At 36.5% G+C, this 21,363-nt stretch overlaps 1 protein-coding gene across 4 annotated transcripts in view; it reads right to left on the reverse strand.

Moving 5' to 3' along the window:
- HERC2 (HECT and RLD domain containing E3 ubiquitin protein ligase 2) overlaps window positions 1-21,363 on the reverse strand; it is a 268,052-nt gene that overhangs the window by 213,765 nt on the left and 32,924 nt on the right. For all 4 annotated transcript variants that reach the window (XM_019438147.2, XM_019438149.2, XM_019438148.2 and 1 more), the window contains one exon: window positions 18,472-18,609. In XM_019438147.2, the coding sequence (XP_019293692.2) occupies window positions 18,472-18,609 (138 nt within the window). The remainder of the gene's footprint in view (window positions 1-18,471; window positions 18,610-21,363) is intronic.

The following is a 21,363-nucleotide window of genomic DNA, read 5'->3' on the forward strand; positions in this document are numbered from 1 at the left end:
GCTTGCACACTGCCAGGCTTGTGGTACTGCTTCGATGGGATCTGGCCAAGGGCATACTAGCCAGGGTGGATCCGCAAGGTGCACAGAGGCGGAAGGGGCAGGCTTAGCTAGCTTTGTCCTTGGTGGTCCCCTGAGGGAAGAGCCCTGCAGCACTGGGAGGGAGGCAGGCCCACTGGAGGGATGGATCCACAGAAGCACAGCTTTGGGCATTTGCACGGTGCCAGCAAGTTCAGCGACAGGAATGGGTTCCCATTGGAATTTTGGCTGGGGGATGGGAGAGAGAAATGGCGTGTGCCAGCGCCTTTTTTCCCCCACCAAGCTCTGTCCTTCCGGGGCTCAACAACCCTCCCCCCCTCCCCCCCCCCGCCTGGCGTCCTCTCACCCTCCCAGCTCTCACAGAGCAGAGCTGTTGACTTTTAACATTCCAGATGTTAAGTCCCGCTGGTTGTCAGAACTCACAGAGTCTGGCCCCTCCGCTTTTACAAGCCAGACTTCGGGGGCTCTGCCTTGCCTGGCGGGCTGCCCCTTCACTGCCCAGCTCCCTCCTGCCAGTACGTGTAGCATGCACCACCTCTCTGTCCTTCCTACCCTCTTCCGTGGGCCTCTTGTCTACGCTTGGCTCTGTAGAGTCCGTTCTGCTAGTCTTCCGGTGGTTTTCTTGGTTATTTAGGCAGATGTGGGTGGATTCTAAGTGATCAGCAGGACGAGGTGAGCCCAACATCCTCCTACGCCACCAACTTCCTGTTCCCCTCTAAAGTTCTTTTGATATTGAACAATGCCCCTGGCCATGTAGAACCCCTTGAGTTTAACACTGAAGGTGTCATCAAAGTGGTGTTCTTGCCTGCAAACACAATGTCTCTAATTCAGCCTCTAGATCAGGGAGTCATAAGGACCTTTAAGGCTCATTACACACAGTACTCTGTGGAAGGGATCACTAACATTGTGGAAGAGAATCCTGATAGGACATCATGAAAGTCTGGAAGGATTACACCACTGAAGATGCCATTGCTGTTATAGAAAAAGCTATAAACACCATCAAGCCTGAAACAAATCTCCTGTTGGAGAAAACTGTGTCCAGATGTTGTGCATGACTTCATGGGATTTATGACAGAGGCAATCAAAGAAATCACGAAAGAGGCTGTGGATAAGGCAAAAGGGTGAGGAGTAAAGGGTTTCAAGATATGGATCCTGGAGAAATTCAAGAGGTAACAGACACCACACCAGAGGAATTAACAGAAGATAATGTAATGAAGATAAGTGATTCCCAATCAGTGCAAGCAAGACAGTGTATATATGTATACATATATATGTGTGTATGTGTATATACACAGACATACACACACACACACACATATTCTTTTGTTATTTCTTACCATACATAAGTATTCTTGATTGCTCTACGGATTAACCCTTGTTACAAATTTTTATATTTGCAGTGTAAACAGTTACATTGTGAAGTCTGTAACAAGAAGATGTAGAAGCAATGCCAGAAAAAAAAGTGACATTACACAACTTCGCAGAAGGGTTCCAATTATTCAAAAACAGTTTTGACTTCTTTTACAATGTGGACCCTTTTATGATATGGGCAACGAAACCAAAGCAAACAGTAGAAGAAGGGTTGGTATATATAGAAACATTTTCAGAGATATGAAAAGGCAAAAAAGTCTGAAATTACAATGTATTCCCATAAAGTTACATTGAATGTTCCTGCCTCTCCTGCCTCCCCTTCTACCTCCTCCAATTCTTCTGCCTCCACCACCCCTGAGGCAAACAGACCAACCCCTCCTCTTCTTCCTCCTCCTCAACCTACACAACATTAGGACAATAATGAATACCTTTATGATAATTCACCTCCAATTAATGAATAATCATGCCATAAAGTTAATAAAGTTATCTGATGTATATGTGTGAGTGCCATTGTGTGAAAATCTAATAACTGTACACCAAGAACTGTAGAAGACATTTTTATGTTGTCATCATCATCATCAACATCATCATCATAAGTATTCAACATTTAGAAGGTCGTGTGCAAGACTTATATGGAAGTAGATAGCCTACCCTTATAGAGGCATAAAGTGATATTTAATATAAAATTAATAATGTGTTAGTTTCCTTGCTGTTTTATAACTTTCCTTTCAAAGAATTACATTACTAAGGCAGCCTAAACCCAGCAGAAGAGAAATAATAAAGATCAGAGCAGAAATAAACAATATAGAATCTAAACAAAACTGTAGAGCAGATCAACGAAACCAAGAGTTGGTTTTTTGAAAAAATAAACAAAATTGATAAACCTCTAACCAGGCTTCTCCAAAAGAAAAGGGAGATGACCCAAATAGATAAAATCATGAATGAAAATGGAATAATTACAACCAATCCATCAGAGATACAAACAATTATCAGGGAATACTATGAAAAATTATATGCCAACAAATTGGACAACCTGGAAGAAATGGACATATTCCTAAACACCCACACTCTTCCAAAACTCAATCAGGAGGAAATAGAAAGCTTGAACAGACCCATAACCAGGGAAGAAATTGAATCGGTTATCAAAAATCTCCCAACAAATAAGAGTCCAGAAACAGATGGCTTCCCAGGGGAGTTCTACCAGACGTTTAAAGCAGAGATAATACCTATCCTTCTCAAGCTATTCCAAGAAATAGAAAGGGAAGGAAAACTTCCAGACTTATTCTATGAAGCCAGTATTACTTTGATTCCTAAACCAGACAGAGACCCAGTAGAAAAAAGAACTACAGGCCAATATCCCTGACGAATATGGACGCAAAAATTCTCAATAAGATACTAGCAAATCGAATTCAACAGCATATAAAAAGAATTATTCACCATGATCAAGTGGGATTCATTCCTGGGCTGCAGGGCTGGTTCAACACTCACAAATCAATCAACGCGATACATCACATTAATAAAAGAAAAGATAAGAACCATATGATCCTGTCAATCGATGCAAAAAGGCCTTTGACAAAATTCAGCACCCTTTCTTAATAAAAACCCTCGAGAAAGTCGGGATAGAAGGAACATACTTAAACATCATAAAAGACATTTATGAAAAGCCCACAGCTAACATCATCCTCAATGGGGAAAAACTGAGAGCTTTTTCCCTGAGATCAGGAACACGACAGGGATGCCCACTCTCACCACTGTTGTTTAACATAGTGTTGGAAGTTCTAGCATCAGCAATCAGAAAACAAAAGGAAATCAAAGGCATCAAAATCGGCAAAGATGAAGTCAAGCTTTCGCTTTTTGCAGATGACATGATACTATGCATGGAAAATCCGATAGACTCCACCAAAAGTCTGCTAGAACTGATACATGAATTCAGCAAAGTCACAGGATGCAAAATTAATGTACAGAAATCAGCTGCATTCTTATACACTAATAATGAAGCAACAGAAAGCCAAAGAAACTGACCCCATTCACAACTGCACCAAGAAGCATAAAATACCTAGGAATAAATCTAACCAAAGATGTAAAAGATCTGTATGCTGAAAACTATAGAAAGCTTATGAAGGAAATTGAAGAAGACATAAAGAAATGGAAAGACATTCCCTGCTCATGGATTGGAAGAATAAATATTGTCAAAATGTCAATACTACCCAAAGCTATCTACACATTCAATGCAATCCCAATCAAAATTGCACCAGCATTCTTCTCGAAACTAGAACAAGCAATCCTAAAATTCATATGGAACCACAAAAGGCCCTGAATAGCCAAAGTAATTTTGAAGAAGACCAAAGCAGGAGGCATCACAATCCCAGACTTTAGCCTCTACTACAAAGCTGTCATCATCAAGACAGCATGGTATTGGCACAAAAACAGACACATAGACCAATGGAATAGAATAGAAACCCCAGAACTAGACCCACAAACGTATGGCCAACTCATCTTTGACAAAGCAGGAAAGAACATCCAATGGAAAAAAGACAGTCTCTTTAACAAATGGTGCTGGGAGAACTGGACAGCAACATGCAGAAGGTTGAAACTAGACCACTTTCTCACACCATTCACAAAAATAAACTCAAAATGGATAAAGGACCTGAATGTGAGACAGGAAACCATCAAAACCCTAGAGGAGAAAGCAGGAAAATACCTCTCTGACCTCAGCCACAGCAATCTCTTACTCGACACATCCCCAAAGGCAGGGGAATTAAAAGCAAAAATGAATTACTGGGACCTTACGAAGATAAAAAGCTTCTGCACAGCAAAGGAAACAACCAACAAAACTAAAAGGCATCCAACGGAATGGGAAAAGATATTTGCAAATGACATATCGGACAAAGGGCTAGTATCCAAAATCTATAAAGAGCTCACCAAACTCCACACCAGAAAAACAAATAACCCAGCGAAGAAATGGGCAGAAAACATGAATAGACACTTCTCTAAAGAAGACATCCGGATGGCCAACAGGCACATGAAAAGATGTTCAACGTCACTCCTCATCAGGGAAATACAAATCAAAACCACACTCAGATATCACCTCACGCCAGTCAGAGTGGCCAAAATGAACAAATCAGGAGACTATAGATGCTGGAGAGGATGTGGAGAAACGGGAACCCTCTTGCACTGTTGGTGGGAATGCAAACTGGTGCAGCCGCTCTGGAAAACAGTGTGGAGGTTCCTCAGAAAATTAAAAATAGACCTACCCTATGACCCAGCAATAGCACTGCTAGGAATTTACCCAAGGGATACAGGAGTACTGATGCATAGGGGCGCTTGTACCCCAATGTTTATAGCAGCACTCTCAACAATAGCCAAATTATGGAAAGAGCCTAAATGTCCATCAACTGATGAATGGATAAAGAAATTGTGGTTTATATACACAATGGAGTACTACAGGGCAATGAGAAAGAACGAAATATGGCCCTTTGTAGCAACGTGGATGGAAATGGAGAGTGTGATGCTAAGTGAAATAAGCCATACAGAGAAAGACAGATACCATATGTTTTCACTCTTATGTGGATCCTGAGAAACTTAACAGAAACCCATGGGGGAGGGGAAGAAAAAAAAAAAAAAAAAGAGGTTAGAGTGGGAGAGAGCCAAAGCATAAGAGACTCTTAAAAACTGAGAACAAACTGAGGGTTGATAGGGGGTGGGATGGAGGGGAGGGTGGGTGATGGGCATTGAGGAGGGCACCTTTTGGGATGAGCACTGGGTGTTGTATGGAAACCAATTTGACAATAAATTTCATATATTGAAAAAAAAAGAAAAGAATTACATTACTGTACAGTATGCACCCCTCTGTCTCTCACTCTCATAATTGGAGAAAATGTATATCAGCCTATCATCACAGGTAAGTGGTTTTCTAAAAACTTTTAACAATGTTTCCAATATTGCATTACGAATATGACTGTAATACAGTATGCTATAAAAATCTTATAACAATCCATTCATTAGCGTATAGGTGAGGCCACCATGAAGCAATTGTATCAATTACACTAGGCTACCATAAAGCAACCACATTGCTGCTTCTTTGTTATGGATTCATGAATCATTATAACTGTAAATAAATAGGAATTTCTTTTTCCAAGTATCTTTTCATTTTTACTATCCAGCATTTATAATATGTATATCTAGTGCATATCATATAAGACAATATCGAAATATTATTGACAATTCATCTTGAAAACAGACCATGTAAACTTACTGCACCAATACACTGCAGTCCTTTAAATGTTTTTTTTCTTTTTCTTATGATCTTCATAACATTCTCTTTTCCCTACCTTACTTTACCATAAAAATACAGTGTATGATACATATTAAAAAAATACATGTTAATTGACTGCTTATGTTTCCAGTTCCAGTCCACAATAGGCTATTAATAGTGAAGTTTTGGGGAAATCAAAAGCTATATGAAGATTTCTGACTGGATGGGGATTAGTGCTCCAATCCTCACATTGTTCAAAGACTAACTGTAGTAAAATGTGTGATAGGTAAGTGGTATTTCCATTATACTGCTCTATTATATAATGTATGTCTGAATTTTCCACAATTAAGGAGCTTTTTTTTAAGTACCTAGAAGACAACTACATGAATGAAAATAATTCAAAGGATTCTGATCTCCTAACTAAACATAACACTGCCTTAAGCTGAGCAGTAAATTAAGTTCCCTTCTGCAAATTCCCTACACCAGTAAAGCTTCCAGTGTTGGCAAGAGCACGAGTATCCTGTGTATGTTGTCTCTAATGATTACTAGCCATGAGGCCACTACCTTCATCAGCCTGGCAGCTTCAGATCCTGGGAGCCAACAGCCACATTCCTACTAAATTTCTCTGTTGGCCTCTGGGACAACATCCAGTAAACTAACATTGACAATATAGAAGTCCCAGAAGAAAGAGAAAGAGAAAGGGACAGAAAATTTCTTTGAAAAAATAACATCCGAATATTTCCCTAATCTAACAAAGGAAAAGACATCAAGATCCAGGAAGCTCAGAGAGTTCCAAATAAGACAACTCAAAGAAACCCACACTAAAATCACATTGTAACTAAATTAAAATGCCTAAATTAAACAAAAAAGGAATCTTAAAAGCAGCAAGAAAAAAACAACTTGTTGCATACAAGGAACCCTCAGAAGATATTCCAGCAGAAATTTTGCAGGCCAGAAAAGACTGGCATGATATATTCAAAGTGCTGAAAGAAAATAACTTCCAACCAAGAATACTGTACCCAACAAAGTTATACAGAACTGAAAAAGAGATAATTTTCTAGACAAGCAAAAGCTAAAGGAATTCAGCACTACTAACCACTTACAAAAAACGTTAAAGGGACTTCCTTAAACTGAAAAGAAAGGTAACCAATTAGTAACAAGAAAATATATGAAAGTACAACTCTCACAGGAAAGAGAAATATATAGTAAAGGTAGAAGATCAATCACTTATAAACATGGTATAAAGGTTAAAAGACAAAATTAGTAAAAGTACAGTATATACTACAATAATTAAGAGATACACAGTACAAAAAGATATAAATTGTGACATAAAAATATAAAGCATGGGGGTGAGAGTAAAAAGTCTGAGCTTTAGAATGTTTTCAAACTTATGCTGTTACCAACTTAAAATAGACTTATAAATATGCAAACCTCATGCTAACCATAATACAAAAACCTACAGCAGGTACACAAAAGATAATGAGAAAGAAATCTGAGCATAACAATAAAGAAAGCCATCAAACCACAAAGAAAACAAAAGAACAGAGGAACTACAAATCAGCCAGAAAACAATTAACAAAATGGCAGTAAGCACATACTTACCAATAATCAGTTTACATGTAAGTACAGAAAGTTCTCCAATCAAAAGATATGGAGTGGCTGAATGGATAAAAGAACAAGATCTATCTTTATGCTGCCTACAAGAGATTCACCTTCAGACATAAGGACACAAAGAGAAAGTGAAGAGATTAAAAAAGATATTCTGTGCAAATGACAACCAAAGCACAGTGGGCATAGATACACTTATATCAGACAAAACAGACTTTAAAATAAAGACTGTATAAGAACCAAAGAAAAGCATTACATAATGATTTAAAAAAGCCAATGCAGGGGCACCTGGGTGGCTCAGTCAGTTGAGCACCTGACTCTTGATTTCGGCTCAGGTCATGATCTCACAGTTGGTGGGACTGAGCCCCATGCTGGGCTCCACACCTTCAGCACAGATTCTCTTTCCCCCCTTTCTGACCTCCCCCACCAAAATAAATAAATAAACATTTTTTTAAAAAGTCAATCCAACAGGAGGATATAACATTTACAAATATTTATGCACCCAACATAAGACCATATAAATATTTGGGGACTTTGATATTCTCCTTTCATCAATGTATAGATTATCCAGTCATAAAATCAGTAAGGAAAGATCACCTTAATTTACACATTAGACCAGATGGACATAGCAGATATATACGGCAAAACAACAGAATATATAGTCTTCTCAAGTCAACATGGAAATTCTCCAGGATATTAAACCACAAGAAAAGTCTTAATAAATTTAAGAAGACTGAAATCACATCAAGCATCTTTTCCAACCACAATGGTATGAAACTAGAAATCAATTAATTACAAAAAGAAAATTGGAAAATTCACAAATATGTGGAGATTAAGCAGCACACTACTTGGCAACCAATGCTTCAACCAAGAAATCAAGAGAAATCGAAAAATACCTGGAGACAAATGAAAATAAAAATAGAGCATACCAAAACTCATGGGATGCAGCAAAAGCAGTTCTAAAAGAGATAGGCAATAAACACCTACATCAAGAAACAAGATACATCTCAAATAAACAATCTAATTTTACACCTCAAGGAACTACCAAAAGAAGAACAAATGAAGGATAAAGTTGATAGAAGGAAGGAAAAAACAAAGATCAGAGATGAAATAATGAAATAAGTAATAAAAAGCAAAAGAAAACATCAATGAAACCAAGAGCTGGTTCTTTGATAATTTAAACAAAATTGACAAACATTTAGCTAAAGTCACCAAGAAAAAAGAGAGGACTCAAAATCAGAAATGAAAGAGATGTTAGACTGACAATACAGAAATACAAAAGTTCATAAGAAACTACTATATACAATTATACACCAACAAATTGCACAACCTAGAAGAAATGGACAAATTCCTAGAAACATTCCAAGACTGAATGAGAAAGAAAAAGAGAATATCAAATATAAGGAAAATTTAATCAATAATCAAAAACCTCCTAACAAAAAAATGTCCAGAACCTGATGGCTTCACTGGTAAATTCTGTCAAACATTCAAAAAAGAATTAACACCAACCCTTCTCTTAACTCTTCCAAAAAAATTGAAGAGGAGAGAATACTTCCTAACTCATTTTATAAGGCGAGAATTAATACCAAGGCCAGATATGGACATCACAAGAAAAAAAAAATTACAGGCCAATTTCCCTAATGAACATACACACCAAAATCCCTAACAAAATATTACCACACTGAATTCGTCAATACATTAAAAGGACAATACATACACCATGAACATATGGGATTTAGTCCCAGAGATGCAAGGATGATAAACATCCACAAATCAATCAATGTGGTGTATACATTAACAAAATGAAAAATAAAAATCATATGATAATCTCAATAGATACAGAAAAAGCATTTGAAAAAATTCACCATCCAGTTAAGATAAAAGCTCTCAACAAAGCAGGTATAGACAGAATGTAACTCAAGATAATAAAAGCCATGTATGACAAGCCTACAGCTAACAATGACTTAACAGTGAAAACCTGGAAGCTTTTCTTCAAAAATCAGGAACAAGACAAGGATGCCACTTCATTCAACATAGTATAAGAAATCCTAGCTAGAGCATTCAGGCAAGAAAAAGAAATACAGGCATCCAAATTGGAGAGGAAAAAATAAAACTGTCACTATTTGTAGATGACATGATATTCTACAGAGAAAACTCTGAAGACCACCAAAAAAAAAAAAAAAAAAAAAAAATCCTGTCAGAGCTAATAAGCAAATTTAGTACAGTAAAATACAAAACTCAATACACAAAAATCTGATGCATTTCTATAAATAATGATCAGAGAAATCAAGAAAACAATCCCACTTATAACTGCATCAAGAAGAATAAAATACCTAAGAATAACTTTAACAAAGGAGGCCAAAGACCTGTACACTGAAAAATAGAAGACATAGATGAAAGAAACTGAAGATGACACAAATAAATGGAAAGATAATACATATTCATGAACTGGAAGAATTAGTATCGTTAAAATGTCCATAGTACTTAAAGCAATCTACAGATTCAAAATCCCTGTCAAAATCTCAATGGCATTTTTCATAGAAACAGAATGATCCTAATAGTTGTATGGAACCACAAAAGACCAGATAGCCAAAGCAATCTTGAGACAAAGAACAAAGCCAGAGGCACCACACTCCCTAATTTCAAACTATATTACTATGTTATACTAATCAAAACAATATGGTATTGACATAAAAACAGACACACAGATCAATGGAACAGATTGGAGCCCAGAAATAAACCTATGCATATATGGTCAATTAATTTACAACAAAGGAGCCAAGAATATTCAATGGAGAAAGGACAGTTTCTTCAACAAATGGTGTTGGGTAAACTTGACAGGCACACACAAAAGAATGAAACTGGACCACTATGTTACACCACACACAAAAATTAACTCAAAATGGATAAAAAACTTGAATGTAAGACCTGAAACCATAAAAATCCTAGAATTCAACATTTGTGATAAGCTCCCTGACACAGACCTTGGCAATGATTTTTTCAATCTGACACCAAAAGCAAAAATAATCAAATGGGACTATAGCCAACTAAAAAGCTTCTGCATAGCAAAGGAAACTATCAACAAAATGAAAAGGCAACCTACCAACTGGGTGAAAATATTTGCAAATGATGTATCTGATAAGGGATAAGGTGTTAATATCCAAAATATATTTTAAAAAACTCACACAACTCAATTGCAAAAAAAATGTAATTAAAAATGAGAAGAGGATTTGAATATACAGTTTTCCAAAGAAGACATACAGATGGACAACAGGTATATGAAAAGGTACTCAACAACATTTATCAAGTAAATGTAAATAACAACTATAAATCAATATAACCTCACCTCTATTAGAATGGCTAGAATAAAAAAAAAATAATAATGAGTCCTGGTTAAGATGTAGAAAAAAGGCAACACTCTTACACGATTTTTGGGAATGTAAATTGGTGCAGCTACTATGGAAAACACTAAGGAGGTTTCTCAAAAAAATCAAAAACAGAATTACCATATGATTCAGTAATTCCACTTCTTGGTATTCATGTGAAGAAAACAAAAACACTAATTTGAAAAGATATATGTACCCCCATTTTCAGCATTATTTACAATAGCCAAGAAATAGGAATAAACTAAATGTCCACTGATGGATAGATGAGTAAAGAAAATATGGTGTATATACACATTGTAATATTATTCAGACATAAAAAAGGAAATACTGCCATTTGTAACAACATAGATGGACTATGAAAATATTATGCTAAGTGAAAGAAGACGTAAAAAGATGGATTTTGAAGGCATTATGCTAAGTGAAATAAATCAGATATAAAAAGATAAATACTAGATGATCTCACTTGTATGTGGAATGTAAAAACGAAAACAAAACAAAATCAAACAAACAAAACCAAGCTCAAGGATACAGAGAACAGATTAGTGGTTGTTTTGAGTCACTGGGGTAGGGTGGTTGAGGGAGCAGGCAAAACAGATAAGGGGATCTAAAGACACACATTTTCAGTTATAACATGAGTAAGTCATGTGGGTGTAGCGTTCAACAGTGACTATAGCTAATACTGTACTGCATGTTTGAAAGTTGCTAGGAGAGTGGATCTTAAAGGTTCTCATCACAGAAATTTTTTTAATTATATATGGTGACTATGGTAACTGGACTACTATGGTGATCATTCTTATATATGTAAATACCAAATCAAGATACTGTACACCTGAAACTAACATAATATTACATATATCATTATATCTCATACATATTATATATCTCATATATATTATACCTCATCTTAAAAAAAAAAATGAGCAGCCACAGGACCTACCTATGGGAATATAATAAAAGATCTAACATTTTTCTCATTGAACTTCGGGTGGTTAAAGAAGGGGGTGGGATTGAAAAAGTATTCTAAGAAGTAAAGCTGAAAACTTCCCATATCAGCAAGATGTAAATCTACAAATCTAAGAAGGTGAGCAAATTCCAAACAGGATGTACCCAAAGAAATCCACACTAAGACACATCATAATTAAACTAAAGGCAAAGAAAATATTGTAAAAACAGCCAAAGAAAAACACCTTAACTATGGTGGAATAACAATTCGTGTAACAGCAAATTTTTCATCAGAAACCACAGAGGCCAGCTGAAAGCAACAAAATATTTTTAAAGTGATGGGGAAAAAAAAGGAATCATTAACACAGAATCCTAAATACAACAAAAACCTCCTTCAGGAATGAAAGGAAAATAAAACATTCTCAGATGAAGGAAAACTAAGAATATGTGTCATCAGCAGACCCACACTAAAAGAATGGCTAACGGAAGTTCTCTAAACAGAATGGAAACAATAAAAGGAAAACCTTGGCACTCAGGAAGGAAGAACACTGTAAGTAATACATGGGTAAATACAATAGTATTTTCTTCATCTCTTGACTTTTCTAACTTATGTCTGAACCTTCACCCAAAAATTATAGTATTACCAAATGTGGTTATAAATACAAGCAACAAAATATTTAAGGCATTCATATAAACAGAAAAGGATAAAGGGAAGGTTTCTGTACATCAATCAAACTGGTTAAATGACACAACCAGGAAACTGTCCTTAGTTATACATATATAATGTATTAACCACACAAACTACTAAAAAGGATACACAAAAAAATAAACTCAAAAACACTATAGATAAATCAAAATGGAATTCTAAAAATGGTCAAGAGAGGCAGTATGAACAAAACAAAAATGAATAAAACAGAGCAAAGAGAAAATGTAAAACAGAAGTCTTAATTTAAGCTACAATTTACCAATAATTACATGAAATTCAATGCAGTCTAAATGAAGACACCAATTAAAAGACAGATATTGGCAGAGTAGACTAAATAACAGAACCCAACTATAAGCCATACACAAGAAAGTAACTTCAAATGGGCAAAAGTAAAGGGACAGAAAAAACAAAAAGCATGCAAACAGAAAGCAAGAACGGGTATACTAGTGTCAAATAAAGTAAACATCAGAGCAAAGATAATTACTAGAAACACAGAGCAACATTAAAAAATGAGAAGAGGTGCCTGGGTGGCTCAGTCAGTAAAGTGTTTGACTTAGGCTCAGGTCATGAACTCACAGTTCATGAGTTCAAGCCCCCAGTCAGACTGTGCTGACAGCTCAGAGCCTGGAGCCTGCTTTGGATTCTGCGTCTCCCTCTCTCTCTGTTCCTCCCCACTTGTACTCTGTCTCCCTCTCTCTCAAAAATAAGATTAAAAAACAAAATTTTTTTTCAATATATGAAATTTATTGTCAAATTGGTTTCCATACAACACCCAGTGCTCATCCCAAAAGGTGCCCTCCTCAATACCCATCACCCACCCTCCCCTCCCTCCCACCCCCCATCAACCCTCAGTTTGTTCTCAGTTTTTAAGAGTCTCTTATGCTTTGGCTCTCTCTCCCACTCTAACCTCTTTTTGTTTCTTTTTTTTTTCCTTCCCCTCCCCCATGGGTTTCTGTTAAGTTTCTCAGGATCCACATAAGAGTGAAAACATATGGTATCTTGTCTTTCTCTGTATGGCTTATTTCACTTGGCATAACACTCTCCAGTTCCATCCACGTTGCTACAAAGGGCCATATTTCATTCTTTCTCATTGCTGTTGACTGCCACAATTTCTTTATCCATTCATCACTTGGTGGACATTTAGGCTCTTTCCATAATTTGGCTATTGTTGAGAGTGCTGCTATAAACATTGGGGTACAAGTGCCCCTATGCATCAGTACTCCTGTATCCCTTTGGTAAATTCCTAGCAGTGCTATTGCTGGGTCATAGGGTAGATCTTAAAAAAAAAATTTTAATGAGATAATGGTCAATCCACCATTAAAACATAATAATTCTAAATGTGTATGCACCAAACCACAAAATATGTGAACAACAACAACAAAAAAACTGAAAAGAGAAAAGGACATTTACATACCCTTACAGTTGAAGACCTCAACATTTCTCTCAACAACTGACACAACAAGACACAAAAGAATGCAACAACACCACTGGATCTACCCACAGGATCTTGGATTGGAACAACCAACACAATCTAATCAACATGTTTCAAACACTCCAGCCAATAGTAGAATACACAATCATTCACAACAAATATCAAAACAGTCATATCCTGAGCCACAAAACAAACCTCAACAAATTTAAAAGAAGTGAAATCACAGAGTATGTTCTCCAAAACAATGGAAACAAACTAGAAACAGAAAAATTCAGTTACAGAAAAATAATGGGAAAATCGCCATACTCCTGGGAACAAAACAACACACTCTTAAATAATCCATGGGTCAGAGAGGAAGGGATATCAAAAATATACTGACTTGAATTAAGTTGTAAATAGAACAGAGCAAATTGGGGGTCATGGGGGGAGTTAAAGCAGTCATGAGAGAAATGTACAGTACTGGCACGCCTGGTGGTTCAGTTGGTTGAGTGTCCCACTCTTGATTTCAGCTCAGGTCATGATCTGATGGGTCATGAGATCAAGCCCCGCATCAGGCTATGCACTGACACTGCAGAGCCTGCTTGGGATTCTCTCTATCCCTTCTCTCTATACCACTTACTTGCTTGTGTTTGCTTGCTCACTCTCTCTCAAAATAAATAAATAAACTTTAAAAAACAAAAAAAAAAGAAATGTACAGTACTAAATACGTAATCTGAAAAGTGGGAAACTTTCAAATCAATAAATATAAGCTCCCATCTCAGCAACTTAGGAAAAAAATAGCAAAATAAATCAAAAAGTAAGCAAAAAAAAAAAAAAAATGGAAATAACTAAGAGCAAAAACAGTAAGATTGAAAAATGGAAAAAACAGTAGAGAAAAATCAATGAAACAGAGAACTGGTTCTTTCAAAAGATCACAAAAACTGACACACCCATAAAGAGGACTGACAAAAAACAAAAAGAGAACAGACATGAATTACAAATATCATGAAAGAAACTGGCTCAGGGCTCCTGGGTGGCTCAGTCGGTTAAGCATCCAACTCTTGATTTCGGCTCAGGTCATCATCTCAGGGTTCATGAGATCAAGCCCCATGTCGGGCTCTACAATGACAGCACGGAGCCTGCTTGAGATTCTCTCTCATGCTCCCTCTTTCTCTGCCCCTCCCCCATTCACACTCCTACTCTCCCAAAATAAACTTAAAAAAAAGAAAGAAAGAAATGGGCTCTACAGATAATTAGGAGCTATTAGGGAACAATTCTACACATATAAATTAGACAACTTAGACAAAATGGACAGATTCCTCAAAAAATACAAACTACCCCAACTCAGCAAATACGAAACAGATCATTTAAATTGCCATACAACTGGGGCACCTGGGCGGGTCAGTTGGTTAAACGTTTGACTTTGGCTCAGGTCATGATCTCACAGTTCATGGGTTCAAGCCCCATGTTGGGCTATGTGCTGACAGCTCAGAGCCTGGAGCCTGCTTTGGATTCTGTGTCTCCTTCGCCTTCTGCTGCTCCCCAACTCATGCTCGCTCTCTCTCTCTCTCAAAAATGAATAAACATTAAAAAAAAAAAAACTTTAGGGGCGCCTGGGTGGCTGTCAGTTGAGCATCCGACTTCAGCTCAGGTCATGATCTCACGGTTCATGAGTTCGGGCCCCACATTGGGTTCTGTGCTGACAGCTCAGAGCCTGGAGCCTGCTTCAGATTCTGTGTCTCCCTCTCTCTCTGCCCCTCCCCCACACACACTCTGTCTCTTTTTGCCTCTCAAAAATAAACATTAAAAAAAATAATAAAAAAATAAAATAAAATTAAATTAAATTAAAATTAAAAATTAAAAAAAAATTTAAAAAGAAAAAGAAACTGCCATACAACTATTAAGAAAATTGAATTCATTATTTAAGAATCTCAAAAAGGAAATCACAAGATTCAGATTGCTTCACTGAAGAATGTTACCAAATATTAAAACATAATTGACAGATTCTAAACAATCTCTTCTATAATATAGAAAAGGCAATACTCCCAATACATTTTAAGAAGCTAGTATTAGCATGATATCAAAACCCAACACAGTACCAAAAAAAAAAAATTATAGAATATTGTTCTCGTGAATATGGGCACAAGAAATCTTTAACAAAATATTAGTAAGTAGAATTAACTTAATTCTAGAATTAATAAAAAGAACATCATCACCAAGTGGTGTTTATTCCAAGAATGCAAAGCTGGTTCAATAGTCAAAAATCAGATCCTTCATATTAACAAACTAAAGGGGGGAAAAATTACATGATAAATCAAGCAATGTAGAAAAAGCATTGGATAAAATTCAACACTCATTCACAATAAAAACTCTCAGGAAACTGGAATAGACAGGAACTTCTTCACCTTTATAAAAAGCATCTATAAAACTTATGCTAACATTATAGTTAACAATGAAAAGACTAAATGTTTTCCCCTAAGATCAGGAATAAAGTAAGGCTGCTCTCACCACTTTTATAAAACATAGTAAAGAAGTTCTAGCCAGAACAATAAGGCAAAAAAATGTAATAGAAAACACATAGATTGGAAAGGGGGAAATAAAACTGATGGTCTACATAGAAAATTCAAGAAAGCCTCCTAGAGTAATAAGGTTGCAGGATACAAGATAAACATATAGAAATAAATTGTATTTCTATATACTAGCAATGAACACATGGATATTAAATTATCCAAAAGTTATTTAATAATTTGTAAGGAAAGGCAAAGGAATCAGAACAGCTAGAACAATATGAAAAAAGAATAATAAAGTGGGAAGAACCAGTCTATCTGATTTCAAAACTTACTCTTAGTTATAGTAATGAAGAGCATGCTGTGGGCAGACAGATACACATATGGATTAGTAGAACAGAATAGAGAAACCAGAAATAGACCACACAAGTATACCCAAATAATTCTTGACAAACGTGCAAAACCAATTCAATGAAAAAAAGGTAGCCTTTTCAAAAAATGGTGGAGCAATTATTTATAAGCAAAATAATAAAATAAAAAATAAAAACACTTGACTTAAACCTCACATTGCACACAAAATTTAATTCAAATGAAACAGAAGCATACATGAAAAACATAAAACTACAAAACTTTTAGAGAAAAAACATAGAGGAAAATCTTCAGGCTCAAGGTCTAGGCAAAGAAGAGAAGGAAGAGGAGGAGGAGGAAGAAAAAGAAAGGAAAATCTATACTGAACTTTATCAAAATTTTGAAACTTTTGCTGCACTAAAGACACTGTTGAGAGGGTGAAAAGATAAGCTATGAACTGAGAGAAATTATTTGCAAACCATAGATAAGACAAAGGACTAGTATCTGGAATATATACAGAAGTGTAAAAACACCATGATAAAAAGAAAAAGAAAAATCTAACATGAATAGGTATTCTACTGAAGAAGATACACAGATGGTAAATAGCCACAGGATTCTTAAAGTTAAAACCACAATGAGATACCACACCACACACCTAATAATAAAAAAAAGTGACAACACCAATTGATGGTGAGGACACAGAGAAACAGGATCACTCATACGCTGCTGGAAATGAAATGGTGTAGCCACTGTGGAAAAGTTTGCCAGGTCCTCAAAAAATTAAACACAGAATCACTACATGATGCAGCAATTCCATTCCTGGGTATATACACAAATAACTGAAAGCAGAACTTATGTATACTTACACTCATAGCAGCATTATTCACAACAGCTACAAGATAGCAGCAACATACATGCCCATCCATGGATGAAAGGATCAACAAAATGTGATCTATACATATAATGGACTATTATTCAACCTTTAAAAGGAAGGAAATTCTCACACATACTACAACATAGATGAACCTTGAAGACATTATGCTAAATAATGAAATAAGCCAGACATAAAAGGACAAATACTTTATGATTCCACTTACACAAGGTAACCAGACTAGTCAAAATCCTAAAGACAGAAAGTAGAATTGTGTTTCCAGGGGCTGAGGGTAGGGAAGAACAGGAGTTACCATTTAATAAGTATAAAGTTTCCATCAGTTTGGGAATATGAAAAGGTTCTGTAAATGGATGGTGGTGATAATTACAAAACATTGTGAACATGTTTAATGTCACTGAATTGTATACTTAAAAGTGGTTGAACCAGTCAATTGTATGTTATGTAGAATTTACCATAATATAAAAAAAATTTTAAGTTAAATTTTTAAGAGTTCCATAACTGGGGGTGCCTGAGTGGCTCAGTCAGTTAAGTGTCTGACTTTGGTTCAGGTCATGATCTTGCAGTTCATGAGTTCAAGCCCCATATCGGGCTCTGTGCTAACAGCTCAGAGCCCGGAGCCTGCTTCAGATTCTGTGTCTCCCTCTCTTTCTGCCCCTTCCCCACTTGCGCCCTGTCTCTCTCTCTCTCAAAAATAAATAAACATTAAAAAAATTTTTTAAAGAATTCCATAACTGGGACATCTGGATGGCTCAGTCGGCTTAGCATCCAACTCTTGATTCCGACTCAGGCCATGATCCCAGGGTCATGGGTTCAAGCCCCACGTTTGGGCTGTGTGCTGAGCATGAAACCAGCTTAAGATTCTCTCTCGCTTCCCCTCTGCTCCTCTCCCTCACACTCTCTCTCTAAAATAAATTTTAAAAAAAGAATTCCACTACCAAAAAACAAATGTCCATCTGGTCCATCTGATACTTTCCAAAGTACCAGAATCTCCGAAGTTCAGAATACATACCTGGTTGTTTGCCCCATACCCAGCTCTCTAGGATTGATCTGGCCCTACATGCAGGTGCAGGAGTTTCTTCTTCATCTCTTTTCTCTTTGTCATTCAGATCTTCTTTCTTTGTTCCACTTTGAGTATCAACTCCATCATCTAAAAAATTAAAAATCAAAAAAATATCTATAAATTCCTTTTCAAAATGTAGCATCCACTTGTCAGTCTCTTTGCAAATGTCCCTCCCAAAAATGGAAAGTTCATTACAATACTCAACATTAGCTGAAAGTTTGAGGATTAAAAGAAAATTATATGAATCATCACCATAAAAGGTACAGTGTGATTTATGAAGTAATGAATGGCCCAGTAACCTTTTAATAAAGAAATCAATATATCATTCAAACTCTTCTTTGAAGCATGTCTTCTAAAATATTCCATCAATTCCTTACTACATTTCACAACTAAGAAACTTAGTCTTTTTTTTTTTTAATTTCCTTAAATAATCTCAACACCCAACTTGGGGCTCAAACTCATGACCCCAAGATCAACAGTCATGTGTTCTACCCACTGAGCCAGCCAGGTGCCCCCCAGAAACTTAGCTTTGATATCACCTAATTGAATTTCATGTGAACTGCTTTTATCCAGTGACCCCCAAGTGCATCCAAAAGAAGGGAGGATGTGTAATGGAAGCATGATTCAAAAATCATTTTTAACTCTATATATTGCCCTATTCCACCGAGAACCACTGCTACACAGGACCACCACCATTGACAGAGTATAATTCAGGAGTTTTGGGACCCAAAAGTTGAAAAGCATGACTTTAGACTACTGACAATTTAGGTTTCAGTCAAGAACAAATGTCATGAAACTCCTTACAGAGCAAATAAAGACACAGCTCACCTAAACCTTGAAGTATAAACATGTCCTATCCTAGAAGGCCAATACTAAATGAATTATTTTCTACATAACATAATTAGAAATACACATATAAATCTGTGAAAGAGATATCATATTACAAACAGGAGTATCTAAAAATAACTAAAACCAACAAGTGACAAGCACTCAAGAAACTCCCGTATTCTGTAAGAAAATTATCAGATATCAAACAGGAGAAATCCCAAACGACTAATGCTATGAAGAGTTACTCAAACTCATGTTTATAAAAATATAAACTAAAACAATAAAATACTACATTACATTCACCAAATTGGCAATCGTTCGTAAACTAAAATATAAGCTCCAAGACAGGATTTTTTCCCCCTCTTCATCTGGTACTTGGTTATCCCAAGTACCTAGAACAATGCAAGCCAAGAAGTAAGCCTTCAATGATCTGTTGGATAATTAAGTAACGTGAAGTGTCAGTGGAAATGTGGGGCTAGAGGCACAGGTGGCCAAAGGGTAGACAGATGTTATTTGAAATATGTACATTTTTATACACTGCAAATATAAAATCACATAGCACCTCTAAATTAAGCACTAATGTTTGCTTAAGTCATAGAAAAAGACCTGGAATGAGGTTCTCAGCCCTCAGAAGCACTGGGTGAGGGGTATGCATATACACACTTATATACACATGCGCACACATATCTTTGATACCACGCCTGAGTTCTGTCACCTGAGATTCTGGTTGAGTTGCTCTGGGACAGGACCTGGGCACTACCTTTTTTAAGTTGCTAAGTATTTCTAATATTCAGCCAGTATTAAGGATCACTAGCACAGAAGATATAATTTTACTAACTCGGTGTAAATGCAACTGACCAAACAACATGGTAGATTTTTTTGGTTTTTTTTTTTTAATACAATTTATTGTCAAATTGGCTAACATACAGTATGTACAGTGTGTTCTTGGTTTGGGGGGGTAGATTCCCATGGTTCATCATTTACATACAACACCCAGTGCTCATCCCAACAAGGGCCCTCCTCAATGCCCATCAGCCATCTTTCCCTCTCCTCCACCCCCTCATCACCCTCAGTTTGTTCTCTGTATTTAAGAGTCTCTTATGGTTTGCCTCCCTCCCTCTCTGTAACTGTTTTTTCCCCTTCCCTTCCCCCATGGTCTTCTGTTCAGTTTCTCAAGATTCACATGAGTGAAAACATATGATATCTGTCTTTCTCTGACTGACTTATTTCACTCAGCATAATACCTTCCAGTTCCATCCACACTGCTGCAAATGGCATGATTTCATTCTTTCTCATTGCCAAGTAGTATTCCATTGTATATATTAACCACATCTTCTTTATCCATTCATCAGTTGATAGGCATTTAGGCTTTTTCCATAATTTGGCTATTGTTGAAAGCACTGCTATAAACATTGGGGTACATGTGCCCCTATGACTCAGCACTCCTGTCTCCTTTGATAAATTCCTAGTAGTGTTATTGCTGGGTTGTAGGGTAGTTCTATTTTTAATTTTTTGAGGAACTTCCATACTGTTTTCCAGAGCGGCTGCACCAGTTTGCATTCCCACAAACAGTGCAAGAAGGTTCCCATTTCTCCACATCCTCACCAGTATCTGTTGTTTCTTGAGTTGTTCATGTTAGCGACTCTGACCAGTGTGAGGTGGTATCTCGGTGTGGTTTTGACTTGTATTTCTCTGATGATGAGTGACACTGAGCATCTTTTCATGTGTCTCTGGCCATCTGGATGTCTTCTTTGGAAAAGTATCTATTCATGTCTTCTGCCCATTTCTTCACTGGATTATTTGTTTTTCAAGTAACAATGGTAGTGTTTTAGATACCACAACCTCTCTTAATGTAACAAACTAAGGCCACACAGAATAAAACTTTTTTTTTTTTAAAGTAAGACAAGTGACAGGAGAGGCCAAATAACTATGGCACTTGTGTTTTTAACAAGTTACTGTCTTTTTGCTAAAAACTAAATAATGAAAGAATTGTTACTGAGTTTTTTAATTAAG

Source organism: Panthera pardus, unplaced genomic scaffold, assembly GCF_024362965.1.
Source record: "Panthera pardus isolate Hobbes unplaced genomic scaffold, ASM2436296v1 HiC_scaffold_24, whole genome shotgun sequence".
NCBI classification, from domain to species: Eukaryota; Metazoa; Chordata; class Mammalia; order Carnivora; family Felidae; genus Panthera; species Panthera pardus.